We start from the raw sequence: 19,289 nt of genomic DNA, 5'->3' as shown, positions 1-19,289 counted from the left end.
GCTCTTCCGCTCTGAAAGAAAAAACATGTTGATATAACGTGCTGTCAATATCAAGAAACTCGATAGGACATGTCTTTGCTATTCTATAAAATTTCATGGTGCTTTTAGAAAATGGAACCTAGTTATCCTTACTCCCAGGCTTTAGAAATTTAGAATCATTACGTTTTTGTAAAGTAATTTGAACAGCAAGGAGGCTAACCTTGGGAAGAGATGCTATGTATGTCTCTGGAATTTCCATCTCAGCAAGAATGCTACTGTTAATAGCCATGGAAGCTTTGTGAATTTGATATGCACAGTCACGTTTGTGTCGCAAGTGCTTCCTCGACTTCTCAGAGAGGCCACCAGAGGGAACACATGGGACTGGCACCCACCATTTCTCTTCTTTACGCTGGACAATAACTCTCCGAAACGAGCCTGAACGAGTTGATTTTGATGACATGCTTCCTTGTTCTGCATACCAAAACTCTGTATCTTGGAAACTATCCAGTACTTCCTGTCAAATAAAGCCCAAGTTATAACGAACTTGTATATATGACACTGTAAAGAAAACAGAGATGTTCTAATTTCTTGCAAATGAATGCTTTCCTTACCATGAGCATTGCGTCAAGCTTTCTTAATGCCGGAAGGTTGATATGAATATCTAATCTTGGTCTACTTTCCATCACCTGAAAGACCAATCAATCATGTTAGAAATAGGAGAATTTCAAAAGCCTGTTTGAAATTTGGTTGATAGCTAACAAAACTTCACCTCAAGAGCTGTTCCGTCTTGTAAATTCTGAGACTTGGGAATAAATTCTACTATGTAATCACATACAGAAAGAAGGCAATCCATTTCTCTCTTCCACATCGATTTCTTCTCAGGTTTCAATGGCTCTAATCTCAAATTTTGCCCAAACACAGTTGCTGAAGAAAGTATCAAAGATAAGCAATGACACAGAACTGGATAACAGGAAGAAAGAACTTCTTTTTTTTTAATAAACCAGGTTGATGTGTATGTATTATGCATACCGTAGAGATTTGTTATGGCGTTTGATATAGTAACAGCTGTGCAGACACCTTTGCCACTTCCTGACATGTCTTCACCAAGCAAAAGCTTTGAAAATCTTTCTTTCATCATCTCAAGTTCTGCCAAAATTATGCAAAAATTGTGTTACAATCTGACTCATCACATGAACAATTTTTTCAGCAAAAAGGCACAAATTATCTTATGTAACCCCACCCAAGTCAACAGATTCTTGATCATCCAACTTGTCATCCACAACTTGCTTCTGTTGCTTCATTTCTAGTCTTCTAAGCACAGCCTGATGTTGTGCTCCAGATTTGGTTACTGGCCAATGAGAAGGAGAAGGTTCACTTGAATAGCTGTTATCATCTATGGGATCAGAAAAGGCTGAGGTCTCTGAATAAGTCCTGCCGAACATGAATGAATCACCACTCATTGTTGAGTACCCTGGAGTTTCCACGGTTGGGTGATCATTTTGATCCAAGGAAGAAGGTGAAGGTTGATAACCGGGATCCGAAGCTTCGTCAAAACTCGACGAATTATCCATTTAAAGATTAGACTCGTGGCCTACTTGATCAGAAATCTGCAAGATAATCATGAAAGTGTAAGAAATTTGGTTAGTGGCTCTAGATCTTAGGACTTCTTTTGATCATGAACAAAACAAAACTCACCGGTGGGGTATATAGGAATGCTCACCTCAAATCCCATACTTTCACCCAGGATTTGGCTTAAAATGCAGAATTTATGTTTGAGAGAAGAAGAAAAAAGGATCACAAAGAAAAAAAGAAAAGAAAAGGAACTGTTCTCCTTTCTTGCTACAAAAAGCAAAAGGGCTTAGCACAAGTCGTTATTGTTATCAGAAAATGTAATAATGCACTGAATTTTCTGCAAGACTTGTAACTAAAGGCAGTCTTTGATAGATTTCTTCTTCTTTTTTTCCCTTAGAATTGAAACAACAGAAATTTGAAAATTCGAAGACAACGGCAGGTATGTTATAAAAGCAACGGTCTAATGACAATCTTTTCCTTTAAACTTACCTTTAATAGGGCAGATTTGAATTTTGTAACAGTTGACGACACTCGCTAGCTAGTAAGCTGAATATTGTTGATGACCGTTTGAAACAGTTCCCTCCTTCCTATTATTCTCTTCTCTTGATTCCCCGTAGCCTTTTCTTTCCAAAAGAAACACTATCTTTAGACAAGCACTCATGACCCTATAATCATGCATAAAAGATGAAGACAACAAAAATATCGGCCGTTTGATTGTTGTGTTTGTTGATATGAGGTCAAGAAAGACGGGGAGTTGCAGAAATGACACTGTTTTTCTCAAATAAAGAATCAAGAATGGATAGAAAAAGCAGAGGCTGTTGGTCTTGTTGTTGTAGGGATATGAAAGAACATGCAAAGTACATCTTAGTTGGACATGAATATTTATGGGTTTGCGGTGTGTAATAATAGGGCTGCTGAATACAAAATGAATAATAAGAGAATCTCAACGAATAATTTTGGGTTATTTTAATGGGGAGTCCTCCATCTTGAGATGGAGGAAATGCCACGATGAATTATGATTTGATTCACATTATAATGCTTGTTATTATGGACATAATTCGTCAATGAAGACCCCTTTTTAGAATGCAATTAAGACCATTTGGGGGGCAATCAAAGCATATAGCATTTCCTTTTATAAGAATTCCATTAAACTACATGTTCGCGCAAGCCGGTCAGAACACCCCATGTAAATAAAAACAAAAAAAAAAGTATGCCAACCAAACTCCTCCTAGACTAAAAAAAAAAAAACAATTCGTAGTTCATTGCCAAACGAAATTTTAAACTCTTTCCTTTTGTTTATCTCGATGGAAATGGGAAATAGTTTTTTTCTTTTCTTTTTTGAAAGAGGGGCCTCCACAGTATACCATTGGATTATAATATGATGAAGTCTGGTAAAAACTTCACACATAAATGAATTTTTCTTGGCTGAGTTTGAGCATGAGTTATTCCTATAAAAATAAGTTTTTTTTTTTTTTGAGTGAGTGACTCTCTTATGCTTAAGTTAATATCTATTATATATATAAAAAAAACAAAAGCATTATAATGTTGTGTAGAAAAAAAAAGTACACAGATATATTTATATTGTTGCAACAATATGATTGAACATATATATTTAATGGAAGAGATGTTAGAAACGGGAGTTGAAGTCCCTTTGATGAGGAAATCAATCACTATTCCTTGTACTGGAGTCTTTTTACCTATAGAAAAAGTTGTTGGTGAAAGGTGAAAGAAAATGAACTGAATTTTTATTCAGGTTTTCCACAAACAACACCACTAATGAAATTAAAGAAAAACTTTAACACATAAATAGACTTTTCTTAGTTGAGCTATGCGTCTAAGTTGTTTTTTTTTTTAAATAAATTCTTTGATGAATGACGAGCTCTTTAATATTTAAGTTAGTGGGTGTGTGTAGGAAAAGATAAAGTACAGAAAAGAGAAGTGAAAATATCATTATGAGTGAATTTGGGTGTGGTGTTAGAAAAAATTGCCCCCTGCTTAGTGAAACTGGAGCATTAATTCATGAAATTTCTTTATAGAAAAGAAAATCACATCATTGGCCAGCCAAGGTGGCTCAGCTGTCCGTGTGAGTTGCCATGAGTTCTTGGAAGTGACTGGAGAAGAAGTTACTGTGATAGCGTGACCTGATATATTTATTTTTGTTGGCATAGATGTCTGGAAGGCGTAGCAAAAAGAGAGCTATCGATAATAGAATACAACGTTTATCCCACAATAATTTTATACGTGCGAGATAGAAGAATTATGTACGCTACACATGAAATTACCAGTGCCGAGGAAAGAAGTGAGAGAAAAAGACAGAGAGAGGAAAAGAAGAATGGGTTGGTGGGCGGCCACTTGGCCTAGTAGCCTAAATGGGCGGCCAGGCCTCTCTACCAATCATTTTGGTAGTTAAGGGGGCTAGCAGCAGGGCTGTCTAGGCCTAGAACAACTCAACGTTTTTTTTTTTATTTGAAAAATGATTTTTATTTTGTTTAGTTTTGTACCATCATGTTCCGGCATTTTTTTTCTTAATTTTGTCAATATAAAACATTTAACAAATGTAAAGAGTGAGGGAAGAAAAAATCATATGACCATGCAAGACAATTCGTTCATTTAATTAAAAAAGAAAAGAAAAGGAGAAGGGAAGGGAAGAAGAAGAAAGGACAGCTTGTTCTTTCATCATTTTGGGTGGCAGGGATTATAAATCTGCATGTGAGCTAGAAGCTAGAAGCCATGAGATGCTGGCAGAGTTTCCATCACCTAAAATCGATGTTTAATATTTCCCCACCACCAATTTTGGCTACATAAAAATTTGAAAGCTTATAATATCCGAAACCTAAATTCTATATTTCTTTTGGTTGATGAACGTTTAATCCTACAACATGCTTCATCCTCACACTCGAGAATCTCTCTTTGTTTCTCCATGGTGGTAGGACCAGAAAGTCAAATTGGAAATGAAACTTGACAGCACTTTCATCATCAATTCAATAGCCAATTTAAAACCTGGGAATTATTAGTACACAAATAACTGAACTTTATTTCTTAAAATTAAAAAAAAAAAAACATAGAAGAAGAAGAAGAACATGCAACTCTTGGTTGGATACGTTAGAATAGTTGTTAGCTTGGTCGGGGGTTAGCTTATAAGACATGTGGAATACATTAGCCTTCGTAAATAACTGAAGAACTCTCCCTATCAGTCCAAATGAAAACTCATGCCAATCTGTAATGAAACCCATTTCCTCAAAAAATTATTTAGACGAAACACAGAAATCCTTGGATGGGTCTTCACTCCCGAGACAGACGTGCATACCATTTCGCAAATGTGTTGCATGTTCTTTTAATTTGGCCCATGAATGTGTCATGGGGATTGCAAATAAATATAATCACAATATTATCAGGTCAAATATTTCTTTATTAAGCAAACGCACGAACTTACTTTTAAGATGCAAGACAAGTAGCCTACCTGTCCATACAAAATTACCAGGAAAAAAAAAATAGAAGAAAGGGTTCCTAAGCAAAAAACAAGAAGAAGAGAGAACCCTGAAACCTGACGTTGCTCGCTTATGAATCAATATATGGCAGCTACAATGAGGAACAGAATCTGATAATTTTCGAAATGAATTTCAAGCAGGGAAACATTTCCCAAATTGATAACCGAAATATGATCCAAATCCCACAGTTTCAATTCATCTTACTCGTTTCGCAACCAAGTTATTCCTAGGACGACAATTCAGGATTATGATCCATCTTATTCCTCCCCTGTCTTATTTTTAGTACTCCTCTGACTATGATAAAGCCACAACTTCCACCATGAGAATTTCCAGAGATTTATAATGGATCGGCATATCAGTTGTCTTGGTTCATTCACCTGTGCAAGGAATGTCCTCTCTGGGAGCACTTCTGTCTGCAAAAAACGGTGATTTTAAGTAATTTCAGTGATATAATCGACTAATGCCTACAATAGAAACTAAAGGATGTCAAATAACAATGTTTGCTTACGTTGGCAACGAATTTGAGTCCAATCTTTATCTCTCCTTTGTAGGTGTCATCTTCAAGCAACACATTATATGGAGCTGGCATCATTTCTAGAATTCCTCTGTTAATCCCCTCATCTATTATTCCTCCAAGGTAAATTCTAAATCACAGATAACACGTAAATTAAAAACAACATCAAAATAAAATCATAAGAAGACAAACTGGTCAGTGGATTGAGACAAGTCTCTGTAATATCACTACACCCACGAGAAAATATTATTTGATGAAATTCCTCGTTGCCATTACTTTTGGGGGCTATAAAACCACCCTGGCATAATTTCCGCGACAAATCTTATCTATCATTCCTCAGAATGATCCCCTAAAGGGCAAGGAGCGTGAAATTTTTTAGATAAAACAAAAAGAAAAACAAAAAATCATGCAATATTAAGCTTCTAGAAAAAAATAAGGGCGAGAATGACTTCTAGACGTTACATGGTTTCACCGACAAATCCACCATCAGTGAAGAATTCCTGGTCCATGATTCTGAATTTTAGATGGGTCAACTGTTTCCAATCAGTTAATGGGAAGTCAAAACTGAATTTCTCATTCCACCATGTTTTTTCATCTTTGCCTGAGTCATGAAACTGAGTTACTGAGGTACTTGAACAAACTAGCCGTAGGAGCTCAAGCTATCAACCTAGTAAATTGAAAGGCAGGGTGTGAACCTGATGATGCTTTGCTTTTGTGCACGAGAGATCCACATTGTATGATGACATGATAGATTGGTGGACCTGTAACCAAGGCGAAACTGAAATCTTAATGGGCTCAAATCAGGTCAAAATGAAAGAAGGCATATACAAAAAACTTTAGCGGGTGCGGCGGCATACAGAACCACTAGTAAACATCACACTTTATGTGGTCTATATATAGCCCGGAGAGAGAGAGTTACCGATGAGATTTGTGTGTTTCATGCCTTTAGCATGAACAAGAAGTACTTCAAGGATTCCTCTTTTCATCTGTGTATTGGTACTCCCTTTGTGAGTGTTGGTGTGGGATTGCATCTGTATGTACTTGTCCAATAGAGAGAAACCACCGTGTGCTTTCATAAGAAGATGCTCCTGCTGCTGCATTTGGTGCAAGAATTAGTAACAGTGGCAGTTTCAAAGCTCTTTTAATGCAACATATGCATTAAATTAATTAAGTTACGTAGTTCACGAAGAAGGAATTCAATGTAAATAAGTAACCAAAGCTGTTTTAAATGAATCTCAGAATCAATGGGCCTCGAAGCAATGAAATTTTGAGTTACAAAGATTTCTATACGATGGCTGTTATGATGAGCAGTACTTTGTAGCTTGGGAGCAGAGTGAAACTATAGCCTATCACGGTTCAAACTTTACATCTGCGGTCTAACATTGAACTTCCAGAGGTCTTCTTACCCAGCATACGGTTTAATTAACTTCAAAGTTCGATTGCCTGCTCTCCAACTTAACCAAATTTATATTTTGTGTGATAGGTAACAAGTAGATTTTTAAGTTTTGCTCTACGAGAAGACTGGCACCATGAATTAAACAACCAGGGTATATAAAAAACAGCCACTTAACTGTCGTCCCTTGACAATTATGAACCATTTGATGCATAGGGTGTGAGATTGATGAATTGGAAATAACGTGTAGACAATCATAGGATGCAAAACACTCTTTATCAGCAGCCTATTAATCTCTCTCCCTAATCACAACTCACCGAGATCAGTTCAAGCGGGCAAAGGACAGGACTAAAGCACTAACATCCTTAGCCCCCACACTGTAACTCAGCATTTCTCCTGAAGCAATCAATAACTTCCCTATACTTCCCATTCTTAACAAAAATCGAAGCCATCGCACTCCACAACACAGCATCATCTTTATGTTCTACTTGATCATATAATGTAAGAGCAACGCCATCAGAAGCTAAATATAACCCAAGTAAAACAGTCAAGACCTGAACTTCAAGCTCGAAACCACATTGAATCACAAAACCAAGAGATAACCTTAATTTTTTTTACAGCTAAATAAACATGAAGTACCGATTACACTAACTAAAGTCACTAAATTTGGCCTGGGAGAGGGTTTTGACAAGAAGTGATGTGAATCAGAATTCAGGAATTGCCATGGTTATCTGAGGATTGTAAACCACACACCTCCGAAAGTTTGATAGACGAGGTTGAGGGACTTGGAATGCATACATGAGCTGTGTGACCATTGTATACCAAGATGAAGTTGGTGGACTGCAGGTGAAATCTAAAGGAAGGGAAATTGATGGATACAAGTCCATGTGAGCAAACTTTGGTGGTAAACATGTACATACATAGGAAATATATTGCCAGCTTGGAGCAACAACAAATTAAGATCATCAGAACACCGAATCATTTTTGAAGAAACCAGGTAACCGTCTTTATCTAGCCTTTTCTTGGTGTTTTGAGGATGAGAAGGTAATCTTGGCACCAAGTGAAGTAGTAGGAGAAGGAAACGTGAGGATCTATGAGCCATTTGTTTGTTCGGATTATTTGGAGTTTATAGAGAGCAGCGAGAGAGGGAAGTTTGAGAAGGTTGGCTGCACTGTTAAGCATTTTGCTCGTATTACTCTCTGAAAGTCATGGCTGGAAAATCCAATTTCAAATTTTCCCCGTGTATTTGGTCATATTGTTTGTAATCTTCATTCTTTAAAAAGTTAAGCTATTAAAGTTCGTGGTTTATGTCAGAAATCTCTAGAAATCGCATTTCTTAACTCTTAAGCTCTAAGTTAATGAATGGTTTGTCTTGAAGGATTTCGAGTTAAAGGGGAAGAAGAAAACAAAACAAGGATTAGTCGGGTTTGAGAGCATTGACCTGAGGTTGTACAGTTGGAGTTTCAACTTCCAAATTATGTGTTTGTGTATTATATAATTCTTGTATTTATGTGCCTGTGAATAAATGGAGATATAATAATAGCCAACTCCAAAAGAATCTAGAATTTTTTCTTTGTTTTAATGGATTTGTTCTTGCCAGGTCATCAGGATATCCAACTTATGCCTTCAAAGTCAATTAGTTGAGAAATAAATTGCAGGATTGCCTTAAATTCCATGAAAACAACATCATAATGTTTCTTTATGACATCTACAGATTAGTGTCAGAAAAGACAATGCAATTAGTCATTCTAAACCCAAACCCCACTCTGATTTTTCTATAAATGAGTGGCGGAATATGCTTTTCTTCACCCTTGAAATCATGACCTTCCTCTCCAAGCATGAGAGTGTACATTGCATCATATTTTAATACAGGCATATTGTTACAGTTTATGGATCTTTTATAGGTTAATTACATCCTGTTTTATAGTATATCTAAGATGTATTCAGTTTTAGCTTACTTAAGAATTCTAATTATAGCATTAGTCAAAGGTTTTATGTATAACACTAATACATTTTAAATCAAGTGTAGAGAATAATATAAATTATATTCTAAAATTTTATTTAATAATTTAAGTTATTTAGTTAAAATGGTTCTTTAATATAGTATCAAAATCTTGATGATTAAGTGATCATGAATTCGAATCCTACCACCTCTATTTATTTAATAAAAATTAAATATAAAATAATATTAACATGTAAGTTTCAAGTCTAAAAAAATTTTATTTTTTAAAAAATATATTTAAAATAATATAAATTATATTTTATAACCTTACATGACAATTTAAATTATTAAGTTAAAAACTAAACTTAAAAATATATATTAAAAAATAATATATTCCTCGTCACTCGGATGGATAGTTCTTTGATACTAAGATTTCCGTTGACATTGAAAATTTTGTTGCAACGAGATTTCTTTGAGTGTGATTTGGGGTAAGAATCACTCGGATTTGGCAGGCTTTTCAAATTCTTTACGACTTGTGATGGACCTGAAGAAACAAGCAGCAGCGCACAAAGAGAAAGTATCTTTCAAAACAGCACTTGATTGAAAAGAGATTCAAAATGGTAGATATATTCCTCATCACTCCTATCAAGTCACTAGTTGAGCTAATTGGCTAGCACTGCAGTTGAACATTTGATAATGGAGAAAAGGTTAAGAAGGACATTGAAGATATGCAATTACGAGTTCATGCAGTTACTGCTGCATGTTACATGAGAATCCAAGAACTAATTTCTACTGAATGGAGAAATCTTTCAAAGTGCCAGTTGATAAGTTGATAAATGACGACTCAAGTCTTGCCGACAGTTTTCCAAAGTGCTTGTTTGATCATCCCTTCTGGTGAAACTGGCGCCGCCCCTCTAAACTGAAACCAAGGTTACAAGAATTGAGCATTTTGCCGACGAAAAAAGGGCATTAGTGTATATATCGAGCATTTTGCCGACAAAAAAAGGGCATTAGTGCATGTATCTGGAAACAACTTCAATGACAATGACTTCTTCTAAAGGCTATATAATTCTTATAAAGGTAATAATATAAATTCAGCTTTTAATATATATTAGACATCATATTTAGTCTCATCAGAAGTCATTGCACATCTAATTTCTTACCTTCGGATTTCTAATGCATCTGAAAAACAAAAGATATGTAGAAAAGGCAGCAACAGGGTTGATCTTCAGCACAAACCTTACATTTCAGGGTCAACGTGAAAATGCCATCAAGAGTGGATGAATGAACCGAAAGCACATCCAACTGCCGTTTGTTGGCTTCATCCAAGATATCGAGCAGCATGTACTCCCTGTAATGACATCTCATCTCGATGAGAATCTCCTTCTCTTTCATGCATACTCTCAAATCTACGGGCATGCCATTCTTGGGAGTAAACTCATCAAGCTCTAGTTCAGCTTCATCAATGTCACGGGCTTTCCTCTTGTTTATCCAAGGCTTCTTGATGCCGTGGTTATCTGATATCCGGTCTACCATGCCCATGTAACTCCTGGATCTTGCCTCATAATCCGTCGAGCCTGTGCAAGATTCCAGTTCTGCTACTTTTGACTCAAGCTGTCTCGGGTAATTAGTGGTGTCGCTGAGGATTGATGCTTTGTCAATCTGTACAAGCATGATCAAGTTTTTTAATGTACAGCATCATTAGAAATTCAAGGATCAGAATAATGAAAATGAACTTCTCAGAAATAATATTATCTCAGAGCCAATTTAAAAAATTTAGCAGAAAATTTGTTGAAGGGAAAGATAGAGGTAAATGCTTTGAAGGCTATTTACAAAAACTAGTAAAAAACCAGTAGAGCATACATCTAGTTAAGGTTGACGACTTGGAAATTCAAGGATCAGAATAATGAACTTCTCAGAAATAATATCATCTCAGAGCCAGTTTACAAAATTTAGCAGAAAATTTGTTAAGGAGAAAAGGTAGAGGTAAATTCTTTGAAGGCTGTTTACAAAAACTAGTAAAAAACCAGTAAAGCATGCATCTAGTTAGAGGTTGACGGCTGTTTTCCACTTCTCCAAAAATGTATTAACATTTTTCAAGGTAAGACAAGTCTGAAGAATTATGAAATCTCCGGTTACTATCAAAATCTCCATAATAACATGATTTCCAACAAAGGCAATGTAATTACCTCATTAATAGAAGCAACTATTGACTCGAGTGCTAGATATTTTTCATTCTCTTTTTGTTTTTCTGATTCAAAATGCAACTTGCATGTTTCACAGCCTTCCAAATTCTTGAGACAATATTTTCCTGCATTTTCCTTGTCAGACCTAATAGAGTGACCACCATGCATCAAAGGTGCGACAAATAAAATCTTTTTCAACATCTTCTGTTGTATTCGTGGTTTATAGTCATCAGCTGCTCCTTTCTTCCAACCAAAAAAACTAGATTTGTAATCACCACTTTGGAAACATGGATTTTCGATCAACTGACTTGAGCTTTTCAGAATAACAAATGCAGTTCTTCTGTAGTGCAAGTCATCATCAGCTCCAGGATCTAAGGAGCTCAATTTTGTGTGGTTTCCTTCTTGAAGTACTGTCAATTGCAGGTGGGATATGCTTTTGCCCTTGGAAGAGGGTAGAACCTTTCCTTGCTTCACAAAAACCTCTGATATGCATTCACTTGAATTCATAGAATCTCTAACATCATCGCTGAATTCATCATCCATGGAATGCCAGCTTTGAACTTGAGATGCTCCTTCCTTTAAATCTTCAAGCATGAAGGAGTCTTCAGTCACCAGATTGTGCTCATAGCCATTTGAGAAATCATCAGGAGAGTTCCTGTTGAATTCTTCACACACATTTCCATGTAAGTAGTTAATTCCCTCCTGCTCAGATTCTATATCTTTTGTTGGGGTGTACGGATTCTCCACAGCCAATGTATCAACTATCTCATGGCTGATCCTGGTAGACATTGGGTCTTTATCATCATCCTTGTTATGAGCAGCAGAGAACGATTTCTCAGAGCAAACAGGCTTTGAGAAGTCTAATAAGGAGGCTTTGATATGCTGAATGAGACCGGGGTCTTCTGTGACCTTGAAATAAGTCAAAAGGAGAAGCAAGAGCACAAGTAAGGCCTTCATATACCGTTCCATGACATTTATGGTTTATACATATATTCTGAATTAGAAAGTAATTGATCTATTTTCAAGATAGGAAATTACCAGCTCAGTCACACCTAGCTCTATTACTCCCTCGAGATAGGGAAAACACACCACAGTCTGCAAAATTGAAGTCACAGGCCATGGGATGTCAGAGCAGAAAGATAACACAGATGTGATTGGGCTGTGGGTGTTGAACTTTTAAGCAGGTAAAATGATATTTTTAAAAAATCCCCGTTAAGGTAAATAGCTTTCTCCTTAATTTAGCATGAAAAGTAGTATGTGGATAGTAATATTGAAGAAGAGGGGGAAATTATTATATGCCAGCATGGTGCAACATTGCTTGTTAAAGTTCGTTCTTCAGAAAACATATAGCAGGCTTGAGATGCAGGCTTGAGATTGGCATATCTTATGAACTCAAATCTTATTTCAGTAACATGTAAAACGAATGCATAACAATGTGAAGTGGCCAGAAAGAAACGGTCGATGCAGGGAGATGCACGTGTGAGTGTCTGCATAGCATTAGAATTTAGTATCTTCCATGCAAAGGCCAATGCAGAGGCATGCAGGTGTAAGCGTGTCCATGGCATTCACATCATGCATTCATATACGAAGAGACCTTCTTACCTGAATGGATGCGCTCTAAGGGCAGTGATGGTCCAGTCACAGAGAGAACATAACATAGAAAAACAAAAGTCAGATTTCCCTCATGGCATGTAAGATATAACAGCTATTAGATCAGTTGAAATTTGCTTTAAATGCGAAACATAAGTTGACAAGGAAACCAACCTTTGCGAGTAAAGAGCGAGAGAATACTTTGCTATCTGCATATTGAGCATTGCACAACCAGATAGTCTGTTTATTAGCTGATGCTCTCCCTGGCAACCTGTCAACAATTTGAAAGAAGAACGACCATCTAAAAGCATTATTATATGTTATCGAAAGAGAAAATAAGATCTTCGGATCAGTAGAAGGCAGATTAATACCCTTCACCAGGATTGAAAACAAAGGACATGCAAACCAAGTAATACCACTCTTCATCTGACAGGTCCTCTGGAGACAATGCAGGAGAAGACCTCTTAGCCTGTAGGCCAGTCTCACCTCCTAGGAGAGACTTGTAAAGTTCTCTCAATTGCTCACTTCTCTGTAAACCTATTTTATCAGCTTTAAGCTCCATAGCTTCAACTTTCCTAGTCTTGATGTCTCCATTGTAGTACCCATCACCCCATTCCAGTACCCTAAAAGAACATGATTCCATAGTATTTTCTCAGCATAAGCACGGAGAGACATGTATGAAAAGCCATCTCAATTAACTTTTCAAGGCTGCATTGTGTTACCCAAATGAAAGGAAGAATCTTAAACTATCCTAGCATTATCTTTTTAACAGAAGAAAACTTTTACAACCCTAATTTTCATACTGTATCACTACAACATCTACTGCAGCAGCAAGTCCTTAATCTTTTACTATGATTTGCTGCTGCAGTATGTGTTGTAAGGTTTATCACCAGAAAGAAAAGTTCTTATCTTGGATATAGTATTTTCATCATTAAGTACACAGCATATGAGCACATCAGTGAAAACCCAGATATGGAAATTAAGAAATAATAAAAGAATTGCAACACCGAATCGTTCTAAGAAGAAAAGTACTTTCGAAGTTTAAAGAGAAGTTCAAGTAATGTACCCTTGCTGTCTAGTTGACTGTGACCAGAAAATTGCGTAACTCCACTGCACACTCCTTACAGCAACCGCGAGCTGTTTCCTCAAGTTATCTGGCACCACCTGCTGGCCTTGGACAACAGGAGCCATTGCCCAACAAATACAACTACACTCAACTTACAGAAATGAAACACTTCTTCTCTAACACACTGGTCAAGCAAGAAAGCGCTGGCTGCTAACTTTTTAAGTGGACCCCAGATGGTTATTTGCTTTCAATAATGTAAAAATAATGGAATTTGGAAACACCCCTAGTGGAAATTTGTCAAGCAATCATGGCCTTATAACCAATCAGGCTTTGATTTTTATTTTATTTTTTGAATTTTTGTAGATATATGGCATGCACACCATTACCTCTGTCATGGGGCACCTTGGTTGGTGGCGGTGGCACAATTGTTTTTTATATCGTCCTAGAAGGACCAAAAACTAACAAAACTGATACGGACTTTCATTGGTTTTTTCCCAATTAACAGGTGGACATATTTTTTTATTTTTTTTTATTTATATGGGGTGTTCGGATCAGCTTGCACGCACGACTAATTTCCAGAAGCAATAGTGGAAAAGAATGCTGAAATTATATTTTTTTCCTTATATGAGTCATGAAGATGCTGAAATTAATGAGCAATTAACTAGAAGAATCTATTGGACTACAAGGTAACTGATGTTTATTTAATATGGAAAAGAATCTCCCTTGGCCTTCTTGTTCTTTGATGCCTTGTCATGGAATGGAAATGCCATTAGATCAATACCCCCATGTAATAAAATAGTCTGTATTACGATTAGGAAAGGATTTCACTTTCATGCTCAACAGTCTCTGAAGTTCCTGATTATTTTTCTAGTTCGAGACCATGCTAATTTAACAGAAATTTCACTTTTTGGAACATTTGTTTCCATCAAGTGGATGAATCCCATTGATGGATTTTATATATCAACCCCTTGAGTTTCTTTAGGAAGTTGCTCATATAATTGACTCGCGTTATGTTGTGGGTTTTATTAAAAAAAAATTGATGTAAAAAAACTATTCTGGTTTTGTTAATGTTTTTTTCAAGTTAAAAAAAATTAATTATAAAAAAAATTAAATCAATTAGGTTAACTCGTTAAACCCGCGATATATCGTGAAAATATGATTATCCAATAAAAATATTAATGTCGGAGGACCTATGATCTAAGTCACAAGATTGGGATAACTTTATAAAAAATAAAAAATACAACCCAATTTAACATGAGTTAATCTACTAAAACTCACAACCTCTGTCTTAAGACCAGGATACCCTATAAAAATTAAATTAAATCAAATTATATAACTCAATTCTCAATCAACCCAGTATTGAATTATAAAATTGAGAAAAAAATTTAATTAATTAAAAAAATACAAAAATGATTGAGTTAAGCCGCTAAACACAATTTCTGGATCATTAGGTTGAGATGACTTAATAACAAGCAAACCAAAACAAGTCATTAAATTTAATTTTCAATCAAATCAATATTAAAGGATAATATTAGAGGAAAAAAATCAATTAAAAAAACAAATCAACTAAACTAACTGATCAAATTCATGACCTATATAATGAGAGTTGGATAACTCAATACAAAAAAAAAAAATATTGAATGATAAAATTATATATATATATATATAAAGCATTATTTGAAAAAAAATCAATTAAAAAAATAATAAAAAAATTAAATTAACTCGTTAAATTTACAACTTGTGTTTAATAAAAAAAATAATAAAAAAATTGAATTAACTCGTTAAATTTACAACTTGTGTTACGAGAATGAGACAACCTGCAAATTCAATATTTAAAGATAAAATAAAAAATAAAAGGCATTAATTGAAAAAAACCAAATAGAAAAAAAATATTTTTCTAATAAATAGTGTTCTGTGATGAGTGTCTTCGTATAATTTTTTTACTTCTTTTTAATTTAATTTATTTTATGAATTTTTTTATATAGATAAAATTAGTAATATCAATAGCTAAAAGTCGAATAATCAACTATTTTCTCACCCATTCATATTCAAATTAATATTTTTAAAAGAGGTTTTTTTCTAATCTCTTATAGGATTCGAATACCAAGCTACTAGTGATGTGGAAATCAAGAGCAATTCCGTCTTTGATTCTTGGTGCCGGTAACCATAACTCGGCAAGTGGCGTCAAGATTCAGACAGGTTTCATCGGTAACGATAAGCCATGTTTCTGTCAAATATTATTTTAATGAACACGTGTTTTAGAGAGGCCAGCAAATCATTCCGCTGAAGCAAAGTCAAAAGCGGAGAGACACAAATGACCAACATTAAATCATGTGAGACAAACTATATTTTAACCCCTATACATTTAGTAATGTTACACTTCAATCCTTGTAGTTTAAATCTTCCAATATTAACATGTAACTAAGGCTGTAATTTCTAGAAATTTATAGCTAGCTGTTAATTAGTAGCTAATTGAAACTCTACCTCCTTTCTAAAAAAACATTATTTTTGTGTTTTAAAAATATTTTTTAAAAATTAATTTTTTTATATTTTTAGATTACTTTGATGTGTTAATTTAAAAAAAAGTATTATTTTAATATATTTTTAAATAAAATATATTTTAAAAAATAATCACAACCACAGTACCAACACCAACATGCTTTACATTAACAGCAAAAAAGATATAAAAATGCTGCCTAGTTAAAGGTATTAAATTTCATTCTTAGCGATGTAGACATTTTTCGATTCGCATTTAAACCGGTCAATTTACAACATTCTTTTCTCACGTCGGTACAGTCAAGCAAGTGGCAGAGAAGGGCCGGCGAATTAAAAAAAAAGGGGATAAAAAAGAGAGTTCCTCTGGGTGTACGAACGATTCGCTTGCGAAGAGGCAAGAGCGATGGGTTCATTATTGGAGAGGGGCCAAGATACCGGAAGAACGTGATCGGTCATATTTTTGTCAGCTACATCTCAAAAAAAAAAAAAAAATTACTCTTTACCTGTCCTTTCCCTTGTTTGGAACCCAGCAACATTCTGTATCTGCAGCCCAATGACCCCCGGCGAATTTACTACAGTTCACGTTTTTTATCACATGCAATCTTGGGCACGGCATCGGATGGGCCAGAGGCTTGCTGTCTGCAGTCATTCGTGCATTAAAAAATGTGGTGATGTCAGGCCGAAAGCTCTCTTTCGTTGTCGCATATTATTTACCACAGCAGATCGCATGTCACATTTAGAACATTACCTCGTGTCCAGGTTTCATGGAATATGAATCCACACCCACTTCCTGCTTTATTTACCCATTGGATTCCTGCCCTTCCATACCCTTCAATCAATCTTGGCAGGTCCCACCCATATGTTTGTGTCTGTAGATTATTTTTTAGCCTTTGTGGTCACTCCAATTTTCATAATTTTTAAAATCTTAAAATGTTAATCTTGACGTTTTCAGATCGTTGTGCATGACTGCTATTAAGGACGTGATTTGTTTTACGGTGAAATCCTTGTTCTATAAAATTTTGAATTTTTTTTGGTATTATTTAATTTCATATCTTCAAATGTTAATCTTGACGTTCTCAAAACGTTGTGTTTTTATACTTTTATTATATAAAATTTAATCATCCTTTCATATTTTCTTTTTTTATGACTGTTTTTTCTTTTATAAGTCCTTCATTGTTTTTTATTATGGGCTTTAATCATTAACTTTTATTTTTTTAATTTTATCATTGCAAGTTCTGATTATAAAATTATATGTATTATGTTCTATTTTGATTTATATGCCCTTGCATACCTGATGCGTTATAAAATATTCCTTTGTTAGATTAATAACTGATTTTAAAAAATTAAATTTAAAATTATTTTTTATAAATTTGAAAAACTAAGGATGAAAATTAACATTAAAAAGAGAACTTTGTCCATTTACACTACTCTTAAGGAACAAAAACTTTAATTCAGTCATTCAAGTTTAAATAGTATTTCATATTTTTTTAATATTTTGACCATCTAAATCCAAGTTTTTTTTATTCCTAGATTTTAATTGATATGAGAGAAAATTATCAAAAAAAAAACTCTTGAATGATTAAATTCTAACCATTAATGATATATATTTATATAAAAAAATTCAATTCACTTGTTTTCTATCTTTAATATTGTATGAAAAAAAAAGACCATTACTTAACAAAAATAAATTCATTTGATTTTGAGTTTTTAATTTAATTAAAATATGTTTTACATTATAAATAAACCTGAAGCACAATAATGCGCATCCACTAGCTAGTTTTAGATGCCAAGAAAATAACATCGCATGGCATGTCCAGATCGATCGCTCGAATCCATGGGAATATTCTCCAGCACTGGGACGTGAAAGGCTATTTGAAGAAAGCAACACAATTACTAAATGCCCCGAGGAAAAAGTAATCTAAGAGATGGCATGCCCGAACTTGCCATAATTGTCAGCACTGCTTTCCATGAGGCCATGGCAGCTACTTTTCTACCGATTGATTTGATTGGTCTGTGAGAAAGTGAAATAATAATAATAAAAAAACCCATGTGCCCTCTCTGAATCATGTCCATTAATTAACAAGTGCCCAGCTTGTTAATGGACAGAATAATCGACCAAATCCTCCAGAATGAAAACGTGCACCTTTTCTTTCTCCTTTCCAGGGAGAGGAGGGAAAGGGAATAGTTCCAGCTCATACCAAACTCCAAAATAATCACGCCAAACTAAATTAACAAAATATTAGCTAGCATGGAGAGAGCTTTCTTCACTCGAGAAATTAAGAATAATTTAGAGGAAGTAGCTGTTTTTCTTCCTTTAAAAAACATCAAATTGATGCATATATTTTAGGGGAAGTAGCGCAGCCGGTACAAGAGTTAACCATATGTTATAAGCTAGTATAATTTCGATAGATATAATTTAATTCATCAAGTTTTAAATTTATTTTTTAAAAAATTACTAGTTTAAGATATATAAATTTTAAAATGATTAAAAACTTATTTAATTATTAACTTTAAAATCTTTAAGATTAGTTAACATATTCATAAACTGGTGTAGATATTAATATTAAAAAAAAAAATGTTATAAGCCAATATGGTTCAAAACAGTTTGTTTTTACATTTTAAAAATAATTTTTTTTATTTTAAATTAATATTTTTATATTATTTTAATGTTTTAATGTAAAAATAATTTTTTTAAAAATATAAAACATATTATTTTAATTTATTTTTAAATAAAAAAATACTTAAAAAATAATTACCAACATAATAACAACGAGAAATTTAGTGATATCTTGGGCTCTGGACCCAATTGGCAGTCCACTTGTTTGTAAGCTGAATTTTGTCGAGTAGGGAATGCAATATATTGGAATCTAGCAATACATCCAGTGGCCGATGACTGGAATGGGATTATAAGGCATCTAATATAATATTCAGAAATTTCAAGGTCTTAACTCAGAAAGAGGAGGGCACTAGGCGGGTGCTCGTGGAGCATGAGGGGGGAGGGGAGCTCATTTGTCTAAAATTATTCAGTTTAAAGGAAACCTCGAGGATGGGGGCACGACCTCG

General features: G+C 34.6%; 3 protein-coding genes across 5 annotated transcripts in view; all 3 read right to left on the bottom strand.

Annotated features, from left to right (window-relative positions):
* LOC105133855 (rop guanine nucleotide exchange factor 3) overlaps positions 1-2,383 on the bottom strand; it is a 3,213-nt gene extending 830 nt beyond the window's left edge. For 2 of the 3 annotated variants that reach the window (XM_011037987.1, XM_011037994.1), the window contains exons 1-6: positions 1,675-1,950; positions 1,220-1,586; positions 1,009-1,125; positions 749-903; positions 591-665; positions 200-493 (exon numbers count right to left, since the gene is read on the bottom strand). In XM_011037987.1, the coding sequence (XP_011036289.1) occupies positions 200-493; positions 591-665; positions 749-903; positions 1,009-1,125; positions 1,220-1,550 (972 nt within the window). In that variant the 5' untranslated portion in view covers positions 1,551-1,586; positions 1,675-1,950. Of the gene's footprint in view, positions 1-199; positions 494-590; positions 666-748; positions 904-1,008; positions 1,126-1,219; positions 1,587-1,674; positions 1,951-2,040 lie in introns of those variants that run through there. The other variant, XM_011038003.1, reaches the window with a different exon arrangement.
* Positions 2,384-5,130: 2,747 nt separating this feature from the next.
* On the bottom strand, positions 5,131-7,273 carry LOC105133845 (Calcium-dependent lipid-binding (CaLB domain) family protein). The gene is made up of 6 exons (XM_011037978.1): positions 7,264-7,273; positions 6,473-6,647; positions 6,249-6,314; positions 6,016-6,154; positions 5,548-5,683; positions 5,131-5,452 (listed from the first exon to the last, which is right to left on the bottom strand). Exons 2-6 carry the CDS (start codon positions 6,627-6,629, stop codon positions 5,297-5,299), a joined length of 654 nt encoding a protein of 217 aa, XP_011036280.1. The 5' UTR covers positions 6,630-6,647; positions 7,264-7,273; the 3' UTR covers positions 5,131-5,296.
* A 2,195-nt stretch (positions 7,274-9,468) lies between these two features.
* On the bottom strand, positions 9,469-14,083 carry LOC105133834 (transcription factor EGL1-like). Its single transcript, XM_011037970.1, has 8 exons — positions 13,731-14,083; positions 13,036-13,287; positions 12,839-12,935; positions 12,677-12,691; positions 12,113-12,169; positions 11,078-11,983; positions 10,128-10,550; positions 9,469-9,807 (listed from the first exon to the last, which is right to left on the bottom strand). Exons 1-8 carry the CDS (start codon positions 13,853-13,855, stop codon positions 9,733-9,735), a joined length of 1,950 nt encoding a protein of 649 aa, XP_011036272.1. The 5' UTR covers positions 13,856-14,083; the 3' UTR covers positions 9,469-9,732.
* Between the last annotated feature and the right edge of the window lie 5,206 nt (positions 14,084-19,289).

This window comes from Populus euphratica, unplaced genomic scaffold (genome assembly GCF_000495115.2).
Source record: "Populus euphratica unplaced genomic scaffold, PopEup_1.0 scaffold2.1, whole genome shotgun sequence".
Lineage (NCBI taxonomy): Eukaryota > Viridiplantae > Streptophyta > Magnoliopsida > Malpighiales > Salicaceae > Populus > Populus euphratica.
Note: the sequence above shows the minus strand (reverse complement) of the source record. Positions and strands in the feature narration are given on the sequence as shown.